The 13,684-nt window shown below is 41.9% G+C and overlaps 1 protein-coding gene across 1 annotated transcript; it reads right to left on the reverse strand.

Moving 5' to 3' along the window:
* Positions 1-1,230: 1,230 nt before the first annotated feature.
* LOC306848276 (heat shock 70 kDa protein 12A-like) lies at positions 1,231-5,503 on the reverse strand (the record flags this gene model as incomplete). The annotated part of the gene is made up of 4 exons (XM_079382732.1): positions 1,231-2,270; positions 2,717-2,888; positions 4,840-5,064; positions 5,216-5,503. The coding sequence occupies 4 exons, from the start codon at positions 5,501-5,503 to the stop codon at positions 1,231-1,233; spliced, it is 1,725 nt and encodes a 574-aa protein (XP_079238858.1).
* Positions 5,504-13,684: the final 8,181 nt, after the last annotated feature.

A 13,684-nucleotide genomic window follows, 5' to 3' on the forward strand; every position in this document is an offset into this window, starting at 1 on the left:
GGTCAAAGTACAAGTCTTAAGGGCCGCATATCATTTACATGTTATGTCACAATTCCAAATAACCAGATTGAATATTATTGCAGATAATATTATAAATATAAGTATATTTAAATGTCACTGTGATGTCTGCAAGAAAAGCAAGATTTTTTTCCACTCATTGACTCAAGACTGGAAATCTCTCTCCCTCGCCAATGTCATCAAAAAAGTGAACTATCTCAGGGAGTACAGCCGGAAAGCGATGTAATACTTTTCCCTGACCATCTCACTTCACTCTGTAGGCACCGTCCAATAATACAACAAAAAGACAATGCATTAGCGGGTGTGCTTGTATGAAGTTGACCACTTTGACTACAGTGTCCATGACCTTCATGAGGTATCTATCAGGTCATTTACAGCATAGTTCTTGCTGATGCACAATACAGTCACGGCCTGGGACACTTTTAAACTAGCTCGCATTGCATTCAGTTCAGCAATCACATTTTTTTCTTCAAGACTAGTTATCTTAATACATACTTGAGAGCTCTCTTCTAAGATCCAGGCATACATAGCAGGTCTGTGCATGTCTGATAATAATATATGAAAACCAAAATTAATTTATGTCAAAAACATTATAAATTAATATAAAATTAACTGTAAAACTGGAAGTTATTTTTAAATTGTGGTCGCATCGTGGGCTGTATTTGGATTCGTGACTGGCTACGGGTTGAGAACCACTGCTCTAGAAACCGCCAAGGTTGGGAAGGCACATCTTCCTCAGTATGAGGTTGTTGTAAGGGTGGGTGTCTGGTTGGTGGTTCAACGTGAAGAACTGTGGCTCCCAGGGGCCCTGAGGCTCAGGCTTTGGGGGTTATGTGGGGGCCACTTCGACCTCCCTAACTCTGGAGTCTAGCTTGGTTCAGGAGGTATGCCTGGTCAAATTTGCACAAGAAAGTGGGTGCCATCTCAGGCTGGTCCCCGGGGCTTGGATTTTGAGGGTAGGAAATTTTCTAAAGTTTTCTAAGAAGGAAAATAATATTTAAATAGTAGAATAGTATGTTGACTTTGTTAAGTTAACATAATAATATTAAGTTATCATTCTATCCAAACAATTGTAAATATCTGACATATTATGTGATCCATATTAAACTCAACTGAATTTTTTAATTAATATTTTAGGAATGATCTGTGCACACAATAGTGTAATTCTGTTTTCTTAATTGTGTTACCTACCATTCAATCAGATTTAATCATTCATGAAGTGTTCATGAACTCAAGTTTGACTGAGTTGGTTTCTTTAGAATCCACATCAATTGCAGTGGCTTGCATTTCAGTGGAGCCAAATTTTATTTGTAAACTAACCTCACGGTTCATGTCCCTGTAACTCTCAGGCAAACCAACTATTAAAGAGCCTATTTGCTTCAACTTCTGCTCATCCACAAACCTGACATTTTGTCTCAGAGTGCTGTAAAATTTAAATGTCATTGATTTTTGCTGAGTGTCTGTTGGGAAAAATGTGAATGCTCGAAGTTCATCACAGAGGACTGACTCCTCCCTGCTAACAAGTTGTTTAAAGCAGACATCACAGAACACTTGTCCGAGGCTGTTCACAAATGTGCTCTTTCCCTTGTGAATGGATTCATTGAACTTCTCACATGTAGAAACCCCATATGTGAGAGAGCTGATGCGGGATTTTATCACTTCAGGCTTTTTGCCATATAAGACTGCTCCCTTTAAAATAACTTTCTGGGCTTCACTTGGGCAGAGAATTTTGTGTTTAGATCCAAACTGCTCTTTCAAAAAATCTCTCAAAATTTTACATTCAGCATAACCTCCAACTAAAAGTATATACTCAATGTTCAGCTCTGAGTTTGACCTCAGAACATCTCTAACGCTTTCTGCAGTAGCCTTGATACTGTCATCAAAAAAGCTCCTCAGTAGCATCTTTTCAATTTTGATTTCTCCTCCTTCCCACTTTGCTCCCTCAGCACATACAAAGTAACTCTCTAGGTTTTGTTTTTTACTGGCAATTTCTTGCAATTTTAATGGACAAGTGAGCAGCACAGGTCCATCACACATTTTTAAGACAGAAAATTCATTCCTCATTTTTAGTGATTGAGCAGGGTGCTCTTGCTCAAATTCAACAAAGACTTCCTCAGAAAATATTTTCTTTAGAAAGGAGATGAACTTCCTGTCTACTGCCTCTCCACCCATCCCATTTCCCGATGCAGCATGCAGTTCCTTTAGGTTGCCTCCCTCTACCACCTCGTGCACTGTAATATCAATAGTGCCACCTGCAAATGCATAACAGTGTATGGATTCATTAGTCTTTGTTCATATTTTGTATGCATACGGGTGATTCACCAACAGATACCTAGCAAGTTAGGTAAAAATAGGTATAATTATAATGATCAAGTAGATGACAACATAATGTAACATGAAAAGTGCAGGATATCTTTTCGTTTCACCACATAGCTTCTGGTCATTATTTAGACAGTGCTTTTGAAGCTAAACATGTAAAATAGACCCTCAACTACATGTCCTGACATTTGCTTCTTACATGATACGTACATTATATAGTAAATCATCTTTAATAAGTAAGCTTCTACTATTCTGAAAATAATGTAATTATAAAATATCATTTATTTGTTAAGGGTGAATTCTGTTCACTGTACATATTGTGCAGGTACTATATAATACTGTACTATGAAAAGGGAAGAAAAAGGTTGTAACAGTGTACCTCCACAATCCACAACCATATACTGCGTTCCAGGATCATTTTCCAGTTTTTCTTCATTGGAGTATTCTACTATGAAGCCCTCACTTGGAAGTTGCTTACAGTGCACAGAGGCAGCTTCCGGCTCTAAGGCAATGATGAGTCTTTCAGGTTCAGTCTCTGTCACCAGTCCTGCCTATAAATAAATAAATAATATAGTTCTGTATAGTTCAGTTTTTTTCTCTTTCATTTATTTGTTTGTCTGATTTTTAACTTTATTAATAAAATAGTGTGTTGTTCAGTAGTATGTTTTTTTGTGTTTTGCTTTGGTATCGAGAATCTTAACAAACGTTTCACTGGTACTGGTATTGGCTACTGAAATTCTGGTACCATGACAGCGTGTGTACACATCTGCCCTATAATGATAAAGATTCACCCAGTGTGTTTTTTTTAATCTCGTTAAATCATTTCCCCTTTCTCAGATGAAGCCGATCTCAGATGCCTGTCTTTGTGACGTCACATAGACAGGCCCCTCCCACAATTGTTGATTGACACTGGTGTTTTACCTTAGACCCGCCCTGAGTGAGCTGTCATCAGTCCGCCATTGTTTCACCGCCAGAGCAGATGTTGACAACAATGACTCCTAAGCGATTGAAGTGTTTAGTTGTTGGATGTAATAATGAACATAGCAGTCGTCATTTACTCCCGACATCTGAGCCGCTGAAGATGCAGTGGATTACGTTTGTTTGTGAAGGGAATGCGCCCCCGATCTACCTAAATATTATTAGTGAGTGCAAGGTTTTTTAATGAATCTTAGCAATCGCCTTTCCTAATAATGTCCTAATTAGCAAGTTTCACGATGAATGCGGCTAAAGTTTACCATCTCTCAGAGAGCAGCTCGGAAGAGGTCAGCAGAGCTCATTATCATTTAAAGCAGCATGCAAGAACACAGCTTGCGTTAGACAGAGCGGTTTGACAGGGTTTTTGACGGTGTTGTTTTACGCTACCATTGAAAAATTTTAACCAAACTAAAAAAATCTACCCATGTTTTCACACTCACAGAATCACCACTAAAAAATAATTTGCCCAGAGCTTGTTCTTTCATAGCTCGTGGGAGCTTAATGGTGTTCTCTGTTTCAATTAACTGCAATCTTTGTATCAGGTGTTTCTCTTTAAACTTCTTAGGAGAAATTAAAACAAATAGTGATAGTGTAGAGCTATACTATTAATGTGGAGGGTACAGATCTTATAATTTAGTCTTGGAAGAGACTGATGAGAAACGTTTGAGTTCATATTGATATTTAAGTCTTCTGATTGCAGAATCTGAGCAGTGTGACATCGTCAAGATCTCTTCTAAAGCTGAACTTGAACACTTGAACACACTGCACAGACTACAGCCGACTGCAAACTAACACATGCGTTCTGCACCTGTGTGAGAGGAATGAGCTGTCTATATCATTAGCTATCAATAGTATATATACGTCATTTAAAATGAGAAACTGAAACAAGGATAAACGAGATATACACAGATATATGAAACGTAATCAGCATGCTTACCATTTTGAATCTCAGTTATGTCAATAACTTTCTTCATTTTAATCGGCTCACGTTGTTATGAAAATATTGGATTGCTTGGGAAAAATCATGTACCATTAGAACAGCCTTCTGTCTGTGTCGCCTTCATTTATTTACTCGTTTTCATCACTTTTGCTTTAATTCTTGAGCACGGACTCGTTCGCTAAACTGAGCATCCAATCAGAGTTCTCACTCGCGCCGATGACACCGACACGGATTCAAATCGGGAAAAACTGCCGCCGACGTGTGGAACATGCCAAACAAACTAGCCTGACAGATGATAGCTGATGGCCCGATATTGGCCAAAGGCTGACCGTCGTTAGTGTGTCCCGGGCTTAAAACTCTAAAGGAGATGCATTGATTTTACCAGTGTGTTTTGCTCTGGAGAAAAAAATAAAATAAAATAAAAGGAAAAGCCAGAAACTTTAACTAAAGACTGCATCTGCTCTCCCATTCTTAATATTGCTGTTCATGAGGAAAAACATACTGATATAATCAAAATCTCTCATATCAATTTTCATTGTTATGGGAATGTCAGACTCAGATGGTGTGCCTCACCAATTTAAGCTCACCTCAATAGCAGATTCTCTCATAAACTGTTTGGCTGCTGGACTCCAAATAGCAGGAATAGTCAACACCCAAGTAACATCAGATGCAGTGAACTTCCTTTCACTTGTGTTAGCTGCAATACTGTCCAATACGTGGTTCTTAAGGTACCTTAGACTCTCTGAGAAAACTTTCAATGCTTTCATTTGTGCTCCATTTTTAGCAGTTAACATCAATTCCCTGTGAATTTCCTTTAAAGACAAAGAGAACAAATTATGTTCATATATGAAACATATTTCCCGGTGAAAGTAATTATTAATTACACAAACATATTTCACAATAAAAGGATTATTGCCAATAATAAAAGTGTATATAATGTACAAAGAAAATACAATTACTTACTTTGCCGTAGAGTTCCATTTTGAAGTTTTCAAACAAATAAAGTCTCTGTGCCTCATCTCTTGGAGTAGTCAGAGTGTATGTCTGTAGGGCTTCATAACCAAAATGCATAAAGGTCTGATTTTCATTAAACAAAATGCAAGTGGGGGTTTTAGGGGTTCTGTGTCCAGCCACTGAAATCCAGGAAGACACCAAGATTTGATCTTGCTGTTGTTTTGTATTAAGGCTGAATGCATATCCACTGGATGATGTGCCAAAATCTATAGCAATGAAAAGAACTGAGTCTGCCATTGTACTTTCGGGTTTGTCAAAACCTGTGCAAATCTGTACTCTTCAGTTATGTGCAGATTCCACTCATTCTCTCTGATTTATAGGCAATGAATTTACTTTCACTTTTGTTGATCCACCCATTTACACAAACAAATTTAACCTCTTAATGGAAATATGAATAGGAAGGCAAACCTTATGTTCAAACATTAGAGCAGTGCTAATCAATTAACCTCATTTGAGGGCCAGATTGTCACATTGAAAATTTGAGGTGGGCCAAGGGGGTTGGAGGTTTGTCTCTATCTCTTTATGTGAGGCCTATGCAATTAAAGACGGAAACTGCTAATAATGATATTATTATTGCATTTCACCAGTAAGACATATGACATATTTTCTCTAATTGAAATACATAATTTGCTGTAAAATGTACTAATATTATCAAAAGTAACATCTAAAAAAAGTAAACACCTATTATTTATTTGGTTAAATTAAAATATTCTGACAGTGTAACTGAGTTTGTAACCACAGGTAAAACCACACGTATCCTCACTAACATGGTTAACATTAGAGCAAATGGCTCTGTAAAGTTGCACGTTTCAATGACAAGCCATATTTGAGGTTGAGGAATGATAGGTGAATGTTATGATTTCCTGCCCGATATAATGTAATTACCTCAAGGACCAGCTGTTAACGCTCTGTCTGTCCCTGACACTGCATTTGTTTTGTTTTGTTTTTTTCTGCGATGAACTGACTAATAAAACTCAGTTGACTAAGCTTGTTTACTCTTGTTGTTGTAGTCATCCAGAGGTTAACTAACTCTCTGGGGCCTGAGGTGATTTTGGGGCCCTTGAGATGTTTTGACATGCCCTGATATTTGTGCTTATTTCAGCTACTTATAACATACTATTGACCAACATGTTTTTTTTAGTATTCAGCACAAACTGTGCTACAATAATATGTGACCAAGATGGATGTACATGTTTGCATTTGTTAGAAATAAAATATTATGCGTGGTTAGTAAGTTTTGGGGGAAAAATTTAGCTGAAATAAGGCCATAAAAGCCACACTAAATCGTCCTGAATAAGACTTTTGAGTAATCAGTCTTGTAGGCTAGAATATTTACTTCACAATTATGTGAAAATCATTCTGCCTAATCATGCACAGAAAACAATATATTGATTTAAATTTTTAAAGACATGTTTTGTGATTGAAAGTCTATATGCGAGGGAGTGGTAATGGCCTTGAATATTAAGTGGTTCTCACCTGAGAGACAAAGAGATAATGGGCCATCAGTGTGACTGTGACTGAGGCAGGTAAGACAGAGTGTGAGGAGATTGAAAAAAAGTTTTTTTTATTTTTTATTATTTGTATTTTATTTACAACACAGTATAATCACAACATAGATAATGAAGGTCAAAGACACATTATTGTGCACACTGATCTAACCACAGAGATGTGAACAGACTTTAACTCGTTCCTGCAACAGATTCTGTTCAACAAGTAAATTATACGGTTTGCGCCGTTCATATGTAAATATCCACGTGAGAAGCGTGCACATGTAAATGCCCAACGCAAATAAATAGCGAGGAGATCGTTCATCGCGGCTACTGTTCGTTTCTGGAAAGCAGAATTTACCTCAAAAGAAGAACAATATTTCATCCAGTAGAGAAGATCGATCTGATGAGTAAGTAATGTATCTTTTTTGCATTAGTTAACGTGTTATTGTGACATAAACTTGAACACGTTACTAGTTGGGATTGTTCCCAAACTGCAACATGATGAATGCTACGCATCCAAGAATGTTTAGACCATGTTGATTATTAATACTCTAATAATCACAAATAGATTTTAATAGCCCCGAGACCTTGCTAACCACGCATACTATTTTATTTCTAAAAAATGCAAACATGTACATCCATCTTGGTCACATATTATTGTAGCACAGTTTGTGCTGAATACTAAAAAAAACATGTTGGTCAATAGTATGGTATAAGTAGCTGACATTAGCACAAATATCAGGGCATGTCAACACGTCTCAAGGGCCCCAAAATCACCTCAGACCCCAGAGGGTTAAAAACACTGTGACACTTTAGTTCAGTTTTTTTATTGTGAACTTTTATTACGTATGTTTTGGATTTTAATTATTTTGTGATATCTAAATTCTAAATCGGATCTTATTCAATTCTTCATTATTTGGAGGGCTTTCATTCATTATACTTCGATCTTAATAAAATTTTTATATACACGGTGACATACTTTGAGTCAATTCAAGTGATATAAATGTTTTTAGGGTAGTGTTTTCAGAGAGGGCCTAAATTCATCATCTTTACAGGCATATACTTGCTCAACCTGGTGCTGTCTCTTATCTATTCCACCAGAAAAACGTAGGGAGCGCTACACATACAAGAGTTGTTCTAACCTTTCCTCTGCCACAACCGTTCAGAAAACTACAAAACACTCAGATTAGTAATTTACAAGAAAATGTTATCCGTATCACAATTCCTTAAACATTCATGTATCAAAATAAGGGGTTTAATAAAACCTTGAGCAGCCTTCAGTACATTCCAGTAGTGAGTTCCAGCAGCACAACAATCATTAAGTGCCACAAGTCATGCGCAAATTTCATGAGGTGTGATGTCCCCCTATTAACCCCGTTTTATTGTGTAGTGGAGAGGTTTGGAAAACTACAAATGCTGGAATTAATACAGCATAAATGCAAGATTGAGAGGTTGAGAGATTTGTTTGGGCTTCATGTGAAGTAGGACAAAACCAGGACAACGATTCATACATTATTTCTGGTGCTTTGAGAAGGAGATGGAATGCTGCAGAAGTGCATACAAAGAAGATATTTTGTTGTTATTTTAAAAACCACAACAGCTCTCACGTGTCCTGAGCATACTCACGATCCTCTGTGCCACAGGTCTGACAAGTTCTGTTGTTACCATAGATTTTTTTTTCCTCACATGTAAACTGTTCAAACTAAATACTTCTGTACACAATAACTAAAAAATTCACTTTCATTTACAGTTCTTATGAATCAAGTGCGTGTGTTTTGGTTTATGTACCTCACTGTCTAAACTTATAATGCCTTTGCATCACATATCCACACATTACCTCCTAGAAGCCGTTTGGTAAGTTTTCTCACCTGATGTCTTTCGTTAACTCTTTTCCTGCCAGCTTTATTAAAAAAAAAGTGTTGTCTTTGTCAAAGATTATGCCTGAATCTTATTCAGAACGATGATGAAAATATAGATGGAATAGATCACGTCTAGCAACACCCCCAAAGCTTACGCAGTCCTATTGCATCGACATTTCATTCGGTAACGTTAGGCAGTTTTGATTTAAATGTTGTTTAAACTTTAAACACACGGATGTTTCAGCAGTCATTGTTAAATATTAGGGTCTTTAGCGACCCGGGCCTATATATCCAGCACGGATGGATCTCTGACTGCTGCAATAGCATAAAACTCTCCTGATATTTTAATAACAATCACAAAAGAATAAAGTAGAAAAAAGCATATTTCATCACCCTTTAAAACTTAGAAGGGCTGAATTTGAGCAGATGATTTTACCATCACTGTCATCATCAGAGCGCACTTCCCCAGTTCATTCAGCATCTGGCTCATATTCTCAACCATATTCTCAAAACTATCATTTTCAGTTACTTCAAAATCAATATTTTGATCGCTGCCAGTTTATTCACCACAGAAAACGTACCAGGTTACGTATGTAACCCAGGTTCCCTGAAGGGAACGAGAGCTGCGTCCGGAGACGCTATGGGGAACGCCATCAGCGTGACCACGCTCTGAATCACCTGTGCAATCAGTTCAATGAAAGGGCGAGGCGTCGCGGGCGGGGTGACGTCACGACCAGGAAGTATATAAGCACGTGCGGCGGAGCCCGCGTCAGCTTCAAGTCATGAAGCAAGCGCTGGCAGGGATGCCGGAAGTGTGGCCGACGAGATGCAGCTCTCGTTCCCTTCAGGGAACCTGGGTTACATACATAACCTGGTACGTTCCCTTCCAGGAACTTCGAGCTGCGTCCGGAGACGCTATGGGGAATGCTATACCAACGCCGCCAGACTGACAAGTCCCTGACTGATGTCAGGACGAAAGAACGGAGGAGCCTGGAGTGGCTCGGAAGTCAAGGTTATAGAACCTGGCAAATGTCAGGGGCGTGGACCACTCAGCAGCGTTGCAGATGTCCTGAACCGGGACACCTGCCCAGAAGGACTTGGAGGCCGCCACACCTCGGGTCGAGTGCGCTCTGATTCCCAATGGCGGGGGAAGTTCAGAGACCTCGTATGCCAGATTGATGGCATCCACAATCCACCTACTAAGAGTGGGCTTCGTAGCAGGAAGACCCCTCTTAGGCGGAGCAAAGCACACAAGCAATTGGTCCGACTTCCTCCACAGGGCAGCTCTGTGGATGTACGTGCCCAGTGTTCACACTGGACACATACAATTGTGCTTCTCCTGGTCAGGCTCCCTAAAGGGAGGAGGACAGAAGGCCTGGAGTACGACCGGCTGTGGTACGACCGTCGGAACCTTGGGCACATACCCTACGCGAGGATAGAGGAATACTTTAGCCAAACCGGGCGCAAAGTCGATAGAGGCCGTAGACAGGGCCTGAAGGTCACCCACTCTCCTCAGAGAAGTGATGGCCAACAAGAAGACGGTCTTGATGGTGAGGAGTCTATCAGTTATCTCCTCAATGGGCTCGAAAGGTGCCTTGCACAGAGCCTCCAGGGCCACAGCCAGGTCCCATGTAGGGACGCGGGAGCGTACTGGCGGCCTCAGCCTCAGCGCACCGCGGAGGAAACTTGTAACTAGGGGGTGTCTGCCCACTGACTGGCCACCGATAAGGGCGTGGTATGACAAAATAACTGCCACGTAGACCTTGATCGTGGAGTGGGTTAACCCTGCGGAGAAGCGGGCCTGTAGGAACTCCAGAGTCGGGCAGTTGACTGGGTCGAGCTGGCGGTCCCCGCACCAAGAAGTGAAGAGCCTCCACTTCAAGGCGTACAGTTTCCTCGTGGAGGGAGCTCTGGATTGGAGGGGGTCTCGACAACCTCGGTTGACAGACCGGAAGCTATGAGTTGCGCCCCCTCAGAGGCCACACTCACAGCTTCCACATCTCTGGGCGGGGGTGCACAATGGCGCCCCTGGCCTGTGAGAGGAGATCCCTCCTGGCGGGCACTTTCCACAGAGTGCCGTCGAGGAGAGAAATCAGGTCCGAGAATCATACTCGGCCCGGCCAGAACGGCGCTACCAACGGTAGGCTTACCGCGTCCCGGCGCACTCTCGCCAGAAATCCTGGGAGCAGAGCGATCGGGGGGAAGGCGTACAGACGAAGCCTCGGCCAGGTCTGTACCATAGCATCCAGTCCCAGAGGAGCTGGAGGAGCTAGAGAGAACCAGAGGGGACATTGAGCCGACTCTCGAGTCGCGAACAGGTCCAACTGTGCCTGGCAAAAAAACTTCCAGATCTGCTTGACCACCTCGGGGTGAAGCATCCATTCCCCGGGCCTCAGCCCCTGTCTCGACAGGACGTCCGCTCCCATATTGGGATGCCCAGGAACTTGTACAGCTCTCAGTGATCGGAGCTGGCCCTGGGACCAGCTTCTACAAGGGGCGTGACCGCAGACCTCCTTGGTGGTTGATGTAAGAGACCACTGCCGTGCTGTCGGTGCGGACCAGCACGTGGTGATCTCTCAGGTCCGGGAGGAAGTGCTTGAGCGCACGGAACACAGCTAGGATCTCTAGCTGGTTGATATGCCACGTCAAGTGGCGACCACTCCACAGACCGCGGGCAGGGTGGCCACTCATGACCGCACCCCAACCAGTGAGGGAGGTGTCCGTCGCAAGCGAGACTCGGCGACAAGGAGCTCCCAGCATCGGGCCCTGGGACAAGAACCAAGGATCCCTCCACATGTCTAAGGCACGGACAGCGGCGTGACACTCTGACAGCGCGGAGCGAGTCTCCCCTCAGGGAGACCCCCTTGGTCTTGAGCCACCACTGTGGGGGCTTCATGTACAGCGGGCCGAACGGATCATGTTGGACGCAGCTGCCATAAGCCCAAGCAGCCTCTGAAACTGCTTGACAGTGAATGGCTGGCCTTCTCGCACTCTCTCGACTGCCGTGAGGATCGAGCAGGGGATAACCGCGCCTGCATCGTGGTCGAATCCCACACCATGCCTAGATAAGTGGTTCTCTGAGCTGGAGAAAGCACACTTTCCCTGGCGTTTAGTCTTAAACCCAAGTCTTTCACGTGGGCGAGAACGACATCTCGATGCCGAACCGCCAACCGCTCTGATTGAGCGAGGATCAACCGATCGTTGATACAATTGAGTATGCGGATGCCCTACAGTCGCAACGGGACTAGAGCTGCATCCACACACTTGGTGAAAGTGCGGGGTGAGAGTGCTAGGCCGAAGGGAAGAACCCGATACTGGTACGCTTTGCCCCCGAAAGCAAACCTCAGGAACTTCCTGTGAGAGGGAAGGATGGAAACATGGAAATAGGCGTCTTTGAGGTCTATCATGACAAACCAGTCGTCGGACCTGATTTGCGACACGACCTGCTTGACAGTGAGCATTTTGAACTTCAGCTTTCTGGCTGAGCGGTTCAGCAGACGCACGTCCAGTATGGGCCTCAGCCCCCCATCCTTCTTTGGAACAATGAAGTACCGGCTGTAGAAGCCGGTGTGAACTTCGCGAGGGGGAACCAACTCCATGGCTTCCTTCCTCATGTAGTGTTCTAACCACATATTATCTTTATTTTAGCTTTTAGGGAATCACTCTTAAGATGATTATATGATTTATATGATTAATTGCTATTAATCAGAATGTCCAACTTATACCTGGTTAACGATACCTTATTAACGACTTGTCCAGCAAGTATTAAAATCAGCACATTATTTCTTAACCATTTGTTTATCTTATTCGCTGCCCAACGATAAAACAACCCAAATAGTTAACTTTAGTTATCAAGCTCATGAGCGTAGGTAACGCGATCTTTTTGGCAAATAATTACGATTTGCAAAATCACATAGCACAGACAAGAGATTTCTTAATATAATCAAAGTTTATTTCACTACTCTAACACAATACTAACTAGACAACACAAAACAGACGATTTTAAACAGACATACATACAGGTAATGAGTTGTTTTGATCTGAAGAGAGTCTTAGGTTCTACTGTTCATTCTCACGAATGTTTTACTTACTAGGGAAATCATACGCATGGAATTCCTTTAACTTTACTCTTAAAAGACAGATACAACCAGTTTCAGCCGATTTAAGGAGGTTTGTTTGCCTTACTGTCTCTTGAGTTCAGTATTTTCTTCGGGTTCAAAAGATGCTCTACTTCAACTTTGTTCCCAGTCGAGGTCAGTTCTTTCCGGTCTCAAGAAAAGATTGTGCGCTGATTGGCTGCTTGGTAGGTTGCTGTCATGAGAACACTCTTCGGTGGTTGGAGGGCTTTGTTCTGACTTGATGACGCTCTCAGGAAGTCGTTTGGTTCTTGGCTTCAGATGTTAGTTTCTTTCAAAGTTGAACTTTAACATCACGGCTGAGCATTGCAACCGCCATCAGTGGCCAGAAGCGCTTTGCAGCGCGTGAGCAGAACGAGAGACGAGCGAGGCGAGCTGGAGCTCTTCCTTTTCAGTTTTTCAACTCCAACCGAACTGTTACAGTTGTGCATCTGTTTTTAACGGGCCGATTTGGGATCCGCCCACGGGCACCTGACCCAATCGGATTCTTCCTGTGGGGCGTTTGATCCAATCGCAAGTGTTTCTGTGGGGCGCAGCTCCGCCCCGCACAGCTGCGTTTTGTGCATACATTATCTGTTCAGTTGTTTTGTCACATTAAGAACTATTCAACAGCAGATTTCTATCCGTATTGTAATCATGCATTGATGAAAACAGATCATTTTCATTCACACCATAATATTATTCATGACATTAGTTTTCGTCTGACACCAAACACCACGTAACTTAGCATAGCCAATAATACATATATCATTTGTATTCATTACGCGGTTAAATGCATTGATTAAACGATCCTGAATTCTAAATAATCACATCGAGCATGTGAACTGACATCTAATCATCAGGTAAACTTTATGCATTGAAAGATTACAACAATACCATAAGTTTCAATAATACCCCAAGCTTATAAACATAGAAAAACATTCTTCATATAGG

Source organism: Barbus barbus, assembly GCF_936440315.1.
Source record: "Barbus barbus genome assembly, chromosome: 28".
Lineage (NCBI taxonomy): Eukaryota > Metazoa > Chordata > Actinopteri > Cypriniformes > Cyprinidae > Barbus > Barbus barbus.